The sequence below is a fragment of the Crinia signifera genome, chromosome 1 (assembly GCF_055691185.1).
Source record: "Crinia signifera chromosome 1, ASM5569118v1, whole genome shotgun sequence".
Lineage (NCBI taxonomy): Eukaryota > Metazoa > Chordata > Amphibia > Anura > Myobatrachidae > Crinia > Crinia signifera.
Genome location: NC_139217.1, coordinates 74835827 through 74853949, shown reverse-complemented (window position 1 = coordinate 74853949; position 18123 = coordinate 74835827). Strand labels below are relative to the sequence as shown.

At 44.9% G+C, this 18123-nt stretch overlaps 1 protein-coding gene across 1 annotated transcript in view; it reads left to right on the top strand.

The window, feature by feature from the left end:
• The window catches only part of LOC146026063 (endonuclease domain-containing 1 protein-like), a 46461-nt gene extending 29490 nt beyond the window's left edge, over window positions 1-16971 (top strand). The window contains exons 2-3 of the mRNA XM_083156417.1: window positions 10547-10951; window positions 16290-16971. Coding sequence (XP_083012543.1) covers window positions 10589-10951; window positions 16290-16922 — 996 coding nt within the window. The 5' untranslated portion in view covers window positions 10547-10588 and the 3' untranslated portion in view covers window positions 16923-16971. The remainder of the gene's footprint in view (window positions 1-10546; window positions 10952-16289) is intronic.
• Window positions 16972-18123: the final 1152 nt, after the last annotated feature.

The window sequence follows — 18123 nt, the reverse complement described above, 5'->3', positions numbered from 1 at the left end:
CTTACATTTATCTACATTGAACCTCATCTTCCATTTTTTTGCCCACTCATCTAGAATTGCAAGATCATTTTGAAGCATGGTGACATCTTCTGGTGATTTGATGACTTTGCTAAGTTTTGTATCGTCCGCAAAGATGGATACATTGCTGAGTAACTCTATCCCAATATCGTTAAAAAAAATGTTAAACAAAATGGGCCCCAAAACCGAACCCTAGGGCACTCCACTTAGTACCGGTATCATATCTGATACGGCACCATTCACAACCACTCTTTGTTCTCTATTACATAGCCAATTCCCTACCCATCTGCAGATATTTTCACCCAATCCTAGGTTCTCCATTTTATTAATCAATCTCTTGTGTGGGACAGTATCAAATGCTTTAGCGAAATCTAGGAAAATCACATCTACAGCATTTCCATTATCGAGGTTTTTGCTAACCTCTTCATAGAACCCTAGTAGATTAGTTTGGCATGAACGATTTTTCACGAACCCATGTTGGTTAGTACTGAGTAGACGGTGATGATCTAAATATTCCTGGATACCATCCCTTAAAAATCCTTCAAATAGTTTACCCACAATTGATGTTAAACTAACGGGTCTGTAATTAGCGGGATCTTCCTTTTTTGAATATTGGCACTACCTCTGCTATTCTCCAATCTTTTGGTACTATACCTGACGATAGTGACTTGCTAAAGATATAATGTAGGGGGGTAGCTAGTTCATCCCTTAATTCCATTAATACCCTCGGATGAATCCCATCTGGCCCTGGTGACTTATTTGTTTTGAGTTTGCTTAGCCTCAGTATTATTTCCTTCGGCATGAAATCCACAATGAGATCTGGCTTATGTGTCCCGTTTGTGGTAAATGTTCGTTCCACAGTCTGCTCTCCCTTAGTAAATACTGATGAGAAGAACTCATTTAACAGCTTTTCCCTTGTCCTCAGTAACACTTTTTCCACTAGTATCAGTTAGTGGGCCTATGTTTTCCTTAATTAAACGTTTACTATTTATGTATTTAAAAAACTTCTTTGGGTTGGTTTTGCTTTCAGTGGCTATGCACTCTTCATATAATATTTTAGCTGCTTTGATTACCCCTTTACAAGTTTTGTTTGATTCTTTGTATTTTGCGAACGCCTCCTCATTCAAGTTATTTTTATAGAATTTAAAGGCTCTGGTTTTATTGTTGATAGCTGACCTTACTTCTTTGTCCAACCATGGTGGCTTTTTTTTGTTGAATTTACCTTTAGATACTTTAGGAATGTATTCAATAGTTAGTGAATCAAGCACCTTTTTTAGAGTATCCCACATTTCCTCTGCATTTTTTCCCTCCATAACCGTTTCCCACCCAATTCCTGTTAGGGCTTCCCTGAATAATTCAAAGTTCGCTTTTCTGAAGTTTAGTATTTTTGCAGATCCTTTTTGATGTAATTTACTGAAGTTAATTTCCAGTGAAACCATATTGTGATCACTATTCCCTAATTGTTCAATTACTTTTGTGTTTGAAACTAAGTCTGTGTTATTTGTTAATACTAAGTCCAAGAGCGCCTCATCACGAGTTGGAGTTTCTACCGTTTGTGTAATAAACTGGTCTTTAAGTAAGCTTAAGAACCCACTGCTTCTTGCTGATTTACCTGTTTCGTTTTCCCAATCAATGTCGGGTAAATTAAAATCCCCCATAATTAATACCTGACCCTGATTTGATGCTTGTTTGATTTGGTTTAAAAGAAGAGACTCTTCCCTTTCATTTATATTTGGTGGTCTATAGCATACCCCTATTATAAATTTGTTTTTTGGTTTCTTATTATTGTCGGTTATCTCTGCCCACACTGTCTCCGAGTTGTCGTCTTCCAGGTCTGTGCTCATATTTTTCTCACATGATGTTAAGTTATTATTTACATATAGGCACACACCCCCGCCCCTTCTATTTTCCCTGTCTTTCCTGTAGAGTGTATATCCCTCCATGTTTAATGCCCAGTCATGCGACTCATTACACCATGTTTCTGTAATACCAATGATGTCGTAGTCATCCCAGGTTGTTTGTATGGGGGTTTTAACTTGGTAACCCCTTGAAGGAAGGATTAAACTTCCGGAATCATAGCCACTCTTTTCTGAAAGAAAATAGACAAGGACGAAATCTGAACCTTGAGAGACTGAAGACTCAGTCCTGAAGACTCAGTCTTGTAAGAATTCAAGTAGCTTAGTCAACTTGAATCTGGCAGTGTGAGCCTTCTGCCGCTCACACCCTCTAATATGTGTCTTCCAGACCCTGTAATAATTTGCTGAATACACAGGCTTCCTGGCCTTAATCATAGTATGAATCACTGCCTCAGAGAACTCTTTATTCTTAAAAATGGCGGTTTCAATAGCCAAACCATCAAAGTTAGTCGAGCTAAATCCTGATGAAGGAATGGACCTTGTCTTAGAAGGTCTGGTCGTAGAGGAAGACGCCCCGACTCTACTGATATACTGATGTTGGAATACCAAGATCTCTTGGCCAATCCGGAGCTATCAATATGACAGCAATCCCCTGGGATTTGATTCTCATCAGTACCCTGGCAAGCATCGGAAAGGGAGGGAAGATGATACTAATCACCTCACATTTGAAAAAATCCTAGAAGAAGACTGGCATATTTTAAAACTGGTCAAAGATCTCAAACCTCTGCTTACAAACAAGGCACACATAATTTATAATGCGAACAAACTTGAGACAAGAACTAGATAAACCCTTTATTTTTTTGAGCAGTGTATAATAGCGTCCCTTTTATCCATTTGGTGTATACGATAAATGCCTGCCACTAGCATACGTACATTGTGCACGGAATGACGCCCCCGGATTAGACCATTCTGCGCCGGGTGTAAGATTTTGGAGAGAAAAAGTTGCACAGCCCAAACTTTGACTTTATTTTTTCAAACATGTTTATGCACCAATTGATGCCCTGCCCACATTGTAGCTGCACCGACAATATCCACAGTGAGGCGTGCAAAAATCTGTATTCGACTAGCATAAAAATTAGGCTCAGGCCGGCCCTGCCAAGCACCAAGCTATGGGTCTCTGATGTACATGGGTCACATATGTTACAGGAAGGGTAGAGAGCAGTGATGGAAGTCTCAGAGGCAATGTGTCAGGAATAGCAGCACTTGCATGCGCATCTTACCTGCGCATTGGTCTATTCTTTGCCGCAGGTCTGTTACCCACACCGCTGGCAGTACTGCGAGCTGGCATAATATCCCAGTGTCACCTCATCACTGTGGTCCGGTGTGCATCCCAGTATCCTATGCCGGTGCTTGGCTACATGGGCACCACCATGACAACCCGGGGTCAGCTGACCCATGTGCTCCAATTCCCAGTATGTGTCATGTGACATTCAAATTAGCATGATCACTGCTGTCCAATCCCAGACCAATCTGCAATCACATGACAGTGCTCAAATCAGCTGCCACTAAGGGGATATAAGGATTAAGTTCATAGTTTAGAGCCTTGGACAATTGTCTTCATCCTGAGAAAGATCCCAGGTGCTGATTCCTATGCTCTAGGTCACATGACTCCAGCGTTACCTCATACTGTTGCTGCTGCAGATGCTCCCTGGTTCACCTGTCACTTTCCTGATACTCTGCTATTACCACATTTAGCTTCCCGTGTTATCAACGGCTTCCAGGCTACAGCACAGGAAACCTGAATCATCGGTTCACAGACTGATCCCTGAGCCATCGGTTCCCAGACCGAACCTTGAACCATCAGTTCCCAGACCGGCCCCTGAACAATTGGTCCCCAGACCGACCCATACATGGGTGTATGTGCATATATGGCTGTGTATCTATGTGTGTATATGTGTGTGCGTATTTGCATGTCACTTTGTTTGTATATGAGTGCCTATTCAGGTGTGTGTGTGCATGTTAGGATGGCTTACCAGTGCACTAGTCTTAAGAAAGCAGAGGGATGGGGGGGGGGATATTGTTATAAACTTATACCCCTGGTAGAAAGTGATGATGAACACTATGCACTAGTCTTAAGAAAGCAGAGGGATGGGGGATATTGTTATAAACTTATACCCCTGGTAGAAAGTGATGATGAACACAATTGGCTGGGTACAAATGTGCAAGAAGAGTCAGCATGGGAACCGAAGGTAGATAATACATCGGTCAGGGAACCGATGGTAGTCTGTAGCGTTCTGGGAACCAATGGTAAGTCTGTGTCGGCTTGGGAACCGATGGTTATAATTATGTTGGCCTGGGAACTGATGGTCGGGCTAGGATTCGATGGCGAGTTTTATCGTAGTGGGATCCCTTGGTTGGTTGGTCTTGGAACCAATGGTGGACAGAGTCTGTGCTGTGAGATCCTGGACACTTGGGCAGCAGAAACCTCAGGAGAAGCTGGAGATGGTAACAGCAGGATAGAGGGGGTTATTCTGGTTCACTCCTTCTGGAAAATTCCTTCTTCGATGGACAAAACCATGTGCACTGCAGGGGGGCAGATGTAAAACGTGCAGAGAGAATTAGATTTGGGCGAGTTATTTTGTTTCTGTGCAGGAAAAATACTGGCTGCTTTATTTTTACACTGCAATAGAGATCTCACTTTGAAGTAAAACCCCACCCAAATCTAATTCTATATGCACATGTTACATCTGCCCCACCTGCAGTGCAGTGCACATGGTTTTGTCCATCTAATGCCGTGTTCACACTGCGAGTGTGAACAACACTGCTTTTTCCTGGCATTTTAATGCTGCGGACTACGGCGCTGGGACCCCGTTCTCATTGCAAGGCAAATTCCCGGGTGAAGCAGTTCTACCCGGTAATTTGCCTTTTAACACAGTTTTTTTGGCAGTGTGAACGGGTCAACCCGTGTCTGCATACCCGGATCGCACACACGGGTAAAAAGAAGGGTTTTACCCGTGTATGAGATCCGGGTATGCAGACATGGGTTGACTCGGTCACACTGCAAAAAAAACCTGTGTTAAAAGGCAAATTACTTGGATGACATGCTAGACCCGGGAATTAGCCTTGCAGTGAGAATGTGGTAAAAGAAGGAATTTGCCAGAAGGAGTGAAGCAGAATAAAGCCCAAAGTCTGGTTGAAGCAGCAGCAGGACTCTGGATACAGGTAACACAGGTATAAGCCTTGAGCCTAGAACTAGCCTTTGGAATGTCACTCAGGAATCCAACAGTTGTTCAAGGTACTGGGTACTTGAGGGATCTCACCTTATATCCCCCCCTCCCCCCAGTGCCTGCTGATTGGTTAGATGTGCACATAACTGCAAGAGAGTGATACCCCTTTTCCATCTGCAAGCCAGGTCGCACCCGGGATTTTGTACCGGGCTACAACCTGGGTGCGACCTGGCTTGCAAACCCATTCCCACTAGAGTCCCCACCTGGCATAATGCCAGGTGGGTGACTCCATCGGGAGGTGGGGTTGGGGTGGCGCTGGGAGATGAGTGCATCTCCCAACGCCGGCTTTTGCACTGTAGTGAACGGGTCCTGGGTCGCATCGACCCCGGTTACCCATTTACACTACCCAGTGACCCAGGTTTAACACGTGTTCAACCCTGGTCGCTACCTGAGTAGAAACGCCTACGACCTGGGTTATTTCTACAGGGAGCGTTTCCACCTGCCTAAAATCGCGTGTTTTGCGCGCTCCCGTGCAAAAACCCAGGATATTTAGGCTAGTGGAAAAGGGGTATGAATTGTAGAAGAAGAAAGGTTGTGTGAGATCTCTAGTTGCACTTTGGGACCCTTTATTTATATATTTTTTTGTAATGTAATGGAATTTTGGGGGTTTAATCTAAAACTTAACTTTTATTGAGAATCCTTTGAAATTCCTTCTTTTCTAGGCTTTTAGTATTTTCAAAATATATAGTATGTGTGAAAAGGAAAAGAAAAAAGTGATTAAAAATATAGGGATTCTCTTTGCTTGATGTTGTTTGTCAGATAGCACAGATGGCTGTTTTTTTATTTATTGCTGAGATTTATTTTCCTTCCTCTTTCCTCTAAATGTAATTCGGTACTTATGTAGTATCTGGGCTGCCGATTTTGTGATTGTATGCCTTACCTTAAGGCATACAATCAGATGCGATGCGATGCGATTCGATGCGATTTTGCATAGGATTCAATGTTAAGAAGGTCCTGTTCATTTCCCCACTATCCAAGTGGGCATAGAGTTGATTTTATATAGCGTGGCGAGCGCAGCGAGCCACCGAGCCCGAAGCGTGGCGAGCGAAGCGAGCCCTGCGAGGGGCCGCATATTTCTTAAAAAGTATTCTGTGTCCCCTCGCGGGGCTCGCTACGCTCGCCACGCTTCGGGCGCGGTGGCTCGCTACGCTCGCCACAGGTTTATATCCAACTCCATGCCCACTTGGATAGTGGGGAAAGGAAAAGGACCCCTTTTTCCCATTGAATTCTATGTCAAAATGGACTCAGACCATTTTAACATTGAATCCTATGGAAAAATCTTGACCATCGCATCGCATACGATTTGGTCGCATGCGATACGATCCGATGCGATGCGATCCGATTTCTAAATCGGCAGCCCAGATACTACATAAGTACCTGTAATTCTTTAAGAGGAAAGAGGAAGGCAAAGAAATGATATATACAGGCTGAGTATCCCTTATCCAAAATGCTCGGGACAGAAGAATTTTGGATAAATTATTCCGTATTTCACAATATTTTTATTTTGCAAAGATGTATCTTGAGGTGTCTTGCATTTATGTTGTATAATCACATCAAACACATGAAATACACACAAATATATTTTATTTGTGCATAAAACAATTTTTTGAAACATGAAACAAAGTTTGTGTCCTATGTCAGGCACTGAATTTGAATGCCAAGCAATCACTGAAGGTTTACATGCATCAAGGTCGACATGTCTGAAGGTCGGCGTGGGGTTAGGTCGAGAGGGTCATTGGGTCGACATGGGCAAGGTCGAAAGTCAAAACGTCGACATGGGGTTTTTCACTTTTTTTATCCTGAATGTCGACAGTTAACATGGACACTAGAAAACTGCACTGCGTCCCCTCCCATGGGTCTCTACGCTCGGCACACTATTTTATTCTTCCACCATGCCCTAGTTGGGGTTGGGATCATTTGGTCTATTGCATTATAGTAGAAAGTCATTAGGTCGAATCCATTAGGTCGACATGCTAAAAGGTCGACATGATTCTAGGTCGACATGGGAAAAGGTCGACATGATTTTAGGTCGAAAGGTCATTAGTTCGACGGGTCAGTAGTTCGACAAGGTCATTAGTTCGACATTGTCTATGTCGACATTCACAAGGTCGACATGGGGTTTTTCACTGTTTTTTTACCTGAATGTCAACACAGTCGACATGGACACAGTTTAAAGTGCACTGCATCCCCTCGCATCGCTCGCTGCGCTCGCTATGCGTCGGGCACGGTGCCTCGCTACGCTCGGCACACTATTTTATTCTCCCACCACGCCCTAGTGGATGGTAGGGCATGAAATACCGCCTGTCGGCACATGTTGGTTTAAAAAACAGTGAAAAACTCCATGTCGACCTTGTGAATGTCGACATAGACAATGTCGAACTAATGACCTTGTCGAACTAATGACCTGTCGAACTAATGACCTTTCGAACTAGAATCATGTCGACCTTTTCCCATGTCGACCTAGAGTCATGTCGACCTTTTAGCATGTCGACCTAATGGATTCGACCTAATGACTTTCTACCATAATGCAGTAGACCAAATGACCGCATCCCCCTAGTTGATGGTAGGGCATTAAAAATACCGCCTGCAGCACGTCGGCTCAAAAAAAAAGTGAAAAACCCCATGTTGACCTTTTGATTGTCAACCTAGCCAATGCCGACCTAATAACCCTGTTGACCTTCAGACATGCTGACCTTCAGTGGTTGACCCAATGCATGTCGACCTAGTGACCATATGCCTCCTGAGATTTAGGTGTGTACCTGAGCCGGACTGCGGCGGTACGCGTCCTACGACCTTTTCATACCCCCACTATCCACGTCGGCGTGGAGTTGAGAATAGAAAGTGTGGCGAGCGCAGCCCGAAGCGTGGCGAGCGCAGCGGATACCTTCACAGGTATCCGCGTCCCCTAGCGGGCTTCACAGGTGTCCGCGTGGCGAGCCACGCAAGGGGACGCGGACACCTGTGAAGCCCGCCAGGGGATGCGTTCTACTCTCAACTCCACGCCAACGTGGATAGTGGGGGTATGAAAAGGTCGAAGGATGCGTACCGCCACCCCTCACGGGCTCGCTGCGCTCGCCACGCTTCGGGTTCACGTTTATAGTGGGGGGGTGGCGTGGGGGTGCATTTAACATTGTAAGCACCCATTAGGGTGCTCAAAAGCACCCTTTAGGGTGCTTATACGATTTTTCATCGCATAGGGGGTCAAAATCGCATCGCATCGCATGCCATCGGGCACATGGCATGCGATGCGATGCGTTCATCGCACGATGCTGAAATCGGGCGCCGCCAAAATACACAAGTACCTTGACTCCTATTCAGGATGGTTCAGGATAAACTACTTGCCCAGCACCACAAGTCAAATGGTAATCTCAAAGCTGAAAAGACACTTTGCAGCACATGGCACCGCACAACAGCTGATCACTGACAATGCCAGAAGTTCAAGAGCAGAGAGTTCAAAGACTTTGCGAATACATGGGACTTCCAGCACATCACTAGTAGTCCGCACTACCCACATTCCAATGGGTTGGCGGAGCGTGCAGTCCGCTCTGCAAAGCACCTAATGGAAAAGTGTGCACGAGATCGATCAGACATATATTTGGCACTGCTGAACCTAAGAAACACGCCCCGAGATGGACTCCTATACCCTGCACAATGCTTACTAGCACGGCGCACTCGCATAGGTATCCCAATGGCAAAGCAGCTCCTGCAACCCAGAGTAGAGCCACAGGTACGGGAAACCATCAGCAAGCGCAGAATGGCTGCCAAGGCTTCTTATGACAGATCAGCATACCACTTGCCACCACTCTCAAGGCCAGCCAGTCCGTATGCAAAGCAAGCACAGTTTTGAGAGAATGGCAGTGGTTCAGCATCCTGCAGATCGTCCAAATAGCTACGTGGTGCAGTCTGATAATGCCCTCTATGAACGCAACCGCCACCATCTGTTAAGTGTACCTGAAGAACGCTCTACACAGCCTGACTCACCAGTTTCTACCACAGCTGCAACCAATGTCAGTAATGATCCACACTGCATGGACGCAGGGCCGGCGCCACTACTAGGCAGCTCTAGGCATTTGCCTAGGGCGCCGACACCTGGAGGGCGGCAGTTCGCCCCTCACCCCCAGCGAACTGTTTAAAAAAATTGCTGCCCCGGCGTCCCTGCAGTGCTGGGGCGGTCAGGGGTGTCCGTGCCGTAGGGGTACCTGTGGCGCCGTCATGTGTGTAAAGCTGGCTGCGACCGGCGGGGTCCCTTTAGTGAATAGCAAATAACTAGCGCTATGCGCGCGGCGGAGCCGGAAGCGCTAGTTATTTGCTATTCACTACAGGGACCCCGCCAGCCGCAGCCAGCTTTATACACATGACGGCGCCGCAGGTACCCCTACGGCACGGACACCCCTGACCGCCCCAGCACTGCAGGGACGCCGGGGCAGCAATTTTTTTATACAGGTACCACCCCCCCGCCCCCTCCCTCCCCCCGGCACCGGGGCACCCCCACCCCGACTCGCCTGGGGCGCTCAGGTGCCTTGCACCGGCCCTGCATGGACAACCCCTCCCCAGAGGCCACTCCAGAAGTAGAGCCCTATGGTATCACTGCAGACATTCCTATGGGTTCTCAGTATACCATTACCAGATCGGGCCAAGTGTCCAAACCCAACCCAAAGTTTCAAGACTTTATTGTATAATATATTTTCTTTTGCTCATGCCTAACACTGTTGTGTTTGTTCAATTCATGTTTGTATTCTTCCAGTTAAAAGGGGGGATGTAAATGCATGCCGTGCATCCTGGGAGATGTAGGCCTGCTGAGGGGACTTACTTCCTGTGATTCTCTGATTACTTCCACTTGGTGTCTGCCTCATGCTGAGTAAAGACCGGTTTTACATTCTTGCAGCACGCGTGTTTGTGATTCAGTTACCATTCACATCTACAGGGAGTGTGCCCCGGGTTCCCCTAAAGGTTTTTTTTTACACAATCACAATATCAATGGGCTGCTCAGCCTGGAAAATTTCCAGTCACGCCACTGAAGTGGTTAACATTGTTACATTTTATTTTTCTATTTGCTTTTCTTGGCTGTCCATTTTCATGCAGCTGTCACATTGTACAGCACCATATTCCCCAACTGGCAACTTTTTGTGCTACTTTTTTTATTTATTTTTTTGCTTCCTATTTCCAAATCTGGTGATGTTCTGATTCTTTAAGCAATCGCAGTCATTGTGAATAAGGGAAGTTCAATTATTGTCATATACATGCATTTTCACAATATGTCATTTTTTGGCACAATTTTAGTAACACGGCGCAGAGCTTCTAAAGTGTTTGTTACCTCAGAAAGCCCCATCCAATTAGATTGCACTATATTTTAAGATGTTCTGCTTTTCTCTGTATTTATACCAGACCCTGTTTTCAGCTGAGAGTCTTCACTTCCCTACTGAGAACATGAAGAAGATATTGGTCCTTATCTGGTTCTGCATCGCCATTGTCTGTGAAACCCATGCTAGAGTTGATAATGACTTTAGCACTTGCCTCGGATATTTCTATAACGGCCATGTCCCCACAGGCTTTGGAGGCATTGCACGGCGTGCTGACTTTGATTACTCAAATTTACCAGATGCGATAAAAAACACCCCAGCAGACCTGGCATCTCCAGCATGCATATGTCAAATGGTTAATGGCGAGTCTTACTTTGCCACGTTGTATGACAGAGGTAGACGCATCCCTCTGTATTCTGCCCACATCATGGAAAGAAGAGGATTATCCCCAGACTGTAAAAGAGATAGTTTCTTCAGTTTGGAACCTCAGGTGTGTATCTCTTACTTATAATTATTTACTATTATCAGAGCCGGCCCTAGCCTAAATGATGCCCTAGGCAAGATTTTGGCTGGTGCCCCCTAGCACCACCACTAGTTCCGCCTCTGACCCTGCTCCCCTTTCCCAGCACCATCAACCCTCATCATAGCAGTCATCATTTTGGTGCTCCTACCTGCAATATTTTAAATAGAAAGAGTGCACACATTTGGTGCGCAGCCCAAACAGGGGAGTGTTCTTGCTGGGAAGGGGCATGGCCACACAATTTTACCCCCAATTCAAATTATGCAACACAGTAGTGCAACTTTATTCACATTATATCATGCGATGGTGTCCCTTATTCACGTTACTTCACACTGTAGTACCACTTTACCTTATATACATTACTCCTCACATTATTCACATTATACCCTTAGAAAAAAATCCTGAGAAAATATTGTATTTTAACCACCTCCATGGCCACACTGCAACCCAGCACAAAGCAGTGTGTGCTGGGCAGAGGAGAACAGCTTCAGCTGCTGCTGTTACTTAAAGGGAGGGGGCCCGGGGCCCCCACTGGGCCTTCCCATCAGACTTTGGCCTGGGTAATTTGTACCCCCTACCCCTTTCTCTCGGCACCCCTGATAATACCACACAGTAATGCCCCTTACACATGACACACATTATTAATGTCCTTATAACCATAATGCCCCTTACACATTATGCCAACCTTTATTAATGCCCTTCATACACATAATGACATGCATAATGCCCCTTACACATATGTTGCATATTATTAATGCCCTTATACACATGACACACATAATGCCCATTACACATATGTTGCACATTATTAATGCCCTTATACACATGACACACATAATGCCTGTTACACATATGTCGCACATTATTAATGCATTTATACATGACACACATAATTCCCCTTACACATATGCCGAACACTATTGCCCAACCAACCCACCCGCAGACAGCACTCGCACAGCTGCTAACACTGTGACCTCTGCCTCTGCTTGGATACAGATGTTTCCTCATACATCTTGCCTCAATAGGCCATGCAGCTCCTGGCCAGTTCTGCTAACGTTGGGTGCCTTTTTTGCTGAAAATTTGTCTTATTTGCATTGTTATGACCAGCACACACAAGGAGCTTCCAATGATTAAAATGATATGCAGCATGCCTATATTCTGTATGCGACAGTGGCTGTACCTGCATACAGAATGCTATGTTACAGTGATTTCCATGAATACACTATTTCTTATGCAGATACAGCCTCACTCACACACAGAATATAGGCATGCTGCATATCATTTTAATCAGCAGAAGCTGCTGATGCCCCTAGGCATTCCAAATGCCCTAGGCAATTGCCTAGTTTGCCTATGCCTAAGGCCGGCCCTGACTATTATTAAATAATTATTAAAGCTATGGCTTCTGCAATGTACTGTCACTTTGAGCTGTGACAGTTTACACTTTTATGTTTAGCTGTGACAGTTTGTAGCCCACAAACTCACTGCCCCACCCCAGTTCCTATCTGCTCCTACCTCCAAATCTTTGTCTCTACAGTTCCCTCTCTCCATATCCAGCAAGTTTAAAACATGGTCAGTGTCCCTGCAAAAATTTAACTTTTCTTTCACTTTCTGTTAGTAATTTGGTTTGTCGAATGGCTTCTAGTGGTCACTTGCGGTACTTCACCTCATAGAGGTGAGGAGTGGTTAGCTTTTTATATATATATAGATGGGCTAAGAATTTCCACTGAAACTCCCCCAAAGAAATGCTTGCCCCATGCTTGCTGTATGCTTGACTGCCCCTGCAACAGAACATACTGTACCTCTGCAAGGTTAAATATTTCCCCCACTCACCTACCTTAATATCTTGATTACTCTTTATAACTTATCTAGTTGAGGTACCCGGCATTGTGCAATTAGCATTACTTGAACTTTAGCCTTCTTTTGTTTTAAGCTTAACCACTCGCCATGCCCATGGTGTGACCGGCATACACCTGTCCGTGGTGGGCTTCCGGATCTGACCACAGTTTTTTTTCTGTAACCCCATGTTCTCTAACCCCTTTATGTTATGGAACTCTGACGTATGTTGCTTCCTTGATGCACTTTGTGTAGTGGCTGGACCCCTTTTGGGCCCCCAGCGGGGTTGGAATTGGGTTTCTAAGTTAACCTAATATGAACCCATTTTTGGGCCTGGCTTCTATGGACTGGGTTGCATGGTAAGGCAGAGAGTGGCTTCCTAAGGAAAGCCACTTCTCTGCCTATCACAGCCTGGACTGGCAATCCCGGATTGAGGGAACACCTCCCAATGGGACTGCTTGCCAAGCGGGTTACTGTCATGTAGGACTTCCAATAGGAAGTCACTGCCAGCCACAGAGAAGCCACTAGCTTCACAAATGCTGAGGAGGTGGCAGATTTTACCTAATGAGGTTCCTGTCCTGCAGCCCATAGAGCCCCTACAATTTCTGTTTAAACAATGTGGTCACAAGCCATAGGGCACCCCAAAACTAGGAAACGTGAGTGCCGATGTTTAGTGTATATTGTTTATTAAATTGTGGTCACATTCTCTCATGCACCCTGTTTTAACTTATATTTCATAAGCTATGTTAACCATTTCCCTAGATAGTGTTCATTCTAGCACCCGCCATATTTGAAAACCCATACAGTTCCTCTTCCCTGCCTGGGGTGTCGCTGTCTGCTGTGATGTTTCTAGCACAGGACTGGTTTGCATATCAGTGCTGATATATAGACCACACTATGCTAGAAGCACTACAGCAGACAGCAACACCCCAGGCAGGGAAGAGGAACTGTATGGGTTTTCAAATATGGCGGGTGCTAGAATGAACACTACTAGATGATTAGTGACAGGTGTGTTGGTAACTGCTCACCTATAAAAGCAAAGTGTGCTGTGAGCTTTAGACCAGATAGCATGCCTGGAATCAAACATTAATGTCATAGCTATGTGTATTGTAGCAATTTTGAGCAATAGTGTTAGGACCTGCAGAAAAGTGGGGTCCCGTGAAGGGGGCTGCAGGCTTAAATGCATTGATTAATTCAATCTCCACCGTTTGTTAATATCAGTTATTTTAGTGAGTGCAGAGCCCCTACAATATATATATATATATATATATATATATATATATATATATATATGTACACAGATTAACAGGTATAAGCGGCACTCCGACGGTCTTCACAAAAGACAATTTGGACACAGCTTTCTAGATAGAAAGCTGTGTCCGAGTTGTCTTTTGTGAAGCCCGTGGGAGTACCGCTTATACGTGTTAATCTGCATAATGTGCTCTCTGGTGTGCACCCTGGCATTTTGAACATCGGGACCTCTTGGGAGTGCCGGTCCTTGGAATATATATATATATATATATATATATATACACAAACACATATATAAAAATACAAATAAACACATGGGAAGGGCAACCCCATCTTGCAACAGTTTATAACAACACCTTATTTATAAGTACTTCCGTCAATGTGCATGGTGACACTTACTGCATGAGAAATACTCAATGCGCTTGTTGAAGGTGGAAAGGAGTGTGGCCTTACAGGGAAGGCGTTACCTCAAGACACCCGATCCCTGTTTTCATCGCTCCGGGCATCCCGGAGATGATGGGCTGCACCCGGAAACTGTGGGATAAATTTACTTTGCCCATAGAAACCAATCCTATCGTTTCTCTATTACAGGCATGTCCAAACTCTGTCCCTCCAGCTGTTGTGAAACTACACATCCCAGCATGCCTTGCCATATTTTTAGCATTCCCTAATAGCAAAACTGTGGCAAGGCATGATGGGACTTGTAGTTTCACAACAGTTGGAGGCCCATAGTTTGGACATGCCTGCTCTATTACATCCAAGAAAATGATAGACAGAATCTGATTGGTTGCTATAGGCAACATCCCCCCTTTTCACTTTTAGAAGCTTTATTAAATTGCCATCTATCTGCATTGCCAGCCCTTACACTGTGACAGGAGCCATGTGCTGCACGTAGGATGTGGGACCATTTGTAGACAACAAGTAGATAGACAGCCATTAGGTCGACACCATTAGTTCGACAACTCAATAGGTCGACATGTCATTAGGTCGACATGTCATTAGGTCGACATACCATTAGGTCGACATGTCATTAGGTCGACATGTCATTAGGTCGACACTGCCATTAGGTTGACAGTGTCTAGGTCGACAGTCAAAAGGTCGACATGGTTTTTTTCACAGTTTTTTGGCCGAAATGTCGACACAGTCGACATGGACACAGTTTGAAGTGAACCGCAGCCCCTCGCATCGCTCGCTTCGCTTGCGATGCTTCAGGCACGGGGCCTCGCTGCGCTCGGCACACTATTTTATTCTCCCACCACGCCCAAGTGGATAGTAGGGCATGAAATACCGTCTGTCGGCACATGTCGGCTAAAAAAACAGTGAAAAAACCATGTCGACCTTTTGACTGTCGACCTAGACACTGTCGACCTAATGGCAGTGTCGACCTAATGGCAGTGTCGACCTAATGGTATGTCGACCTAATGACATGTCGACCTAATGGCATGTCGACCTAAAAGCATGTCGACCTATTGAGTTGTCGAACTAATGGTGTCGACCTAATGGCTGTCTATCTACTTGTTGTCTACAAATAGTCCAGATACCCTGCACGTAATGCTTCAGTGCTAACACTAGGCTCCTGTCACTCAGAAGTATGCAAAAAAAACAAATGGCTAAAATTCGCACTTTATCGCATCACATCGCATTTTTCATACCTCAATTCGCATTCCATTAAATAGTCGATTTCTACAAACAATTCACGATTTGAAAACATGCGATATGGTAAAAATCTCATCCTATTATATGTCACCCCCTGTCTGTAACTCTATTGACATTTGAATTTATAAACACATTGAAGACCTGATCAGAGCCTAATACAGAACATTACAAAGGTCAGTACCTTGACTATAGGCTACTATACATGTGGCATACTTTACTGGGAGAAGAGTCCACCGGATCCCTCCCTGATAACAGCCACTCGAGCATGTGCAGTAGGCCACACAAATTCTCACAGCACAAAGTAAAGCGATGGCTGATACTGTACATTCACTTTACTTTACATATAGAGCTCCTGCAGCTGGATGTGTACAGAGTTTCATATTACCACAAATAGGTTATTCTGATAAATAGGCCCCTAAATGAGAATAATGTAATGAAGGTGGTCTAACTGGTGTATGAAGCTGCTCTGTTTCTGGTATCTGGTGTTATTCTGGTGTTTCTGATGATATAACTGTCCTACATTTTTGTTTTTCAAATAAACATTAAAATGTAACATTTTATCTTCCAGCTAATTTATCGAGGTCTCACAGGAAACATGTTACGGGCTCAACAATTACATGAACAGATAACAGATTATAACAGCAAGTTCTGGTACATTGACAAAGACTTACCGAAAAACAAACCACTGTTTCTTAAGAGGAAAAGTCAGGCTATGGATGTAGACTATTTAAATTCTGGCTATCATAGAGGGCATTTGAATCCCTGTGCAGATCATGTGACACAGGCTCAGTACAGCGCAACAAACACTCTGACCAATGTGGTGCCAATGCAAGCACGGTTAAATAATAGACAATGGAAAGAATATGAGACCCATGTCCGCGAACAATCTAAAGAATGTACAACTATGTATGTAATTACAGGCATTGTCCCAGGAAATAACAAAATCAAAGGACGCGTTACTATCCCCAGTCATGCGTGGAAAGCTTACTGCTGTGTAGATAACAATGGTCAGCCAATGAGATCCGGAGCTGCACTTGCTGCATATGATGATGCAAAGGTTGCTAAACTTGAGATTAGAGACCTTCAGACCAGACTGAAGGCGCTGCTGCATGTTTCACATGATATTGTCTTATTTTATAATAATTGTAGGCCCCTGAACTACAAATGGTGGCAAAGGTACATGTACAGTAGAGCGGGCTAGTCTACTTGATCAGTGTCTATAAGGCAGGGATGGGGAACCTTCGGCCCTCCAGCTGAACTACACATCCCAGCATGCCCTGCAACAGTTTTAGTATGGCCAAATAGAAAAAACTGTAGCAGGGCATGCTGGGATGTATAGTTCAACAACAGCTGGAGGGCTGAAGGTTCCTCATCCCTGCTCTAAGGTAATTATGATGATGTGATAGCCAATTATGTAATCAGATAATAAGTAGTCATGTTTCCAGAGACCTGTGCATGTACTCTGGGTAATCGCAGCTTAGATCATCTAACAGAAACTGATATTTCTGCTATACAATGTTATTCAGCAACAATTAATATATACTGTATCATGCTTCTACAATAAAAGCTATATTGCATCCCATTCTATGTTTATATGACTGTATGACTTTATGATGATACAAGTGTTTGGGGTGTTAGAAAGATCGTACTACGAGTAAGAATGATCTTTGAAAGAAGAGTGAAAGAACATAAAGACAGACATTGCTCACAAGGGGCCTGATTCAGATCTGATTGCACGGCTTTGAATTTGCAGCGTGAGAGATTTTCAAACATCAGCGCATGCGTCAGTGGAGTAACTATAGCCCCGATGCCCCCGCGGTGGCGGGGAGGCATTGTGTAAGTGCGGGAGCCGGGGGGCTGCGGGGCTATTGTAACGCCGCCGCCACAGACCCGCAGATTTAGTTGTCGCTGCTGTCGCGGCTCCTCTCCTGGCTTCGTTTGGTGCTATGGAGATGGACCATCATAAAATGTCCACCCCCATATAGCAGTGAACCTGTCTGCTGTAATGGGGGTGGACATTTTGTGATGGTCCATTTTTCATAGCAGAAACCAGGAGGGGAGCTGGACCGCACCACAGACAACATTTGCGGGTGCCTGCTGCTGGGCATGGAGGTAAGGCATGGGGGGCATGGACGGCCGGTGAGGGGGGGCTCTCCCAAATTATCAGCGGGGGGCGCTTATATTATAGCTACGCCACTGGCATGCATATAGATTGTAGTGTGCATACGCAAGGCCTGCCTGCGATAAAATTCTGTTACTTTTTTCATCGCTGACCTTTTGCAAGTTGGTCAGCTGCTGTTTGGGAGTGGTAAATGGCCATTGTCTGGAAGTGTCAGGGAGAATGCATTGTCTGGGAGCGTCAGGCAGAATGCATTGTACGCGATTGTCAGGGAGAATGCATT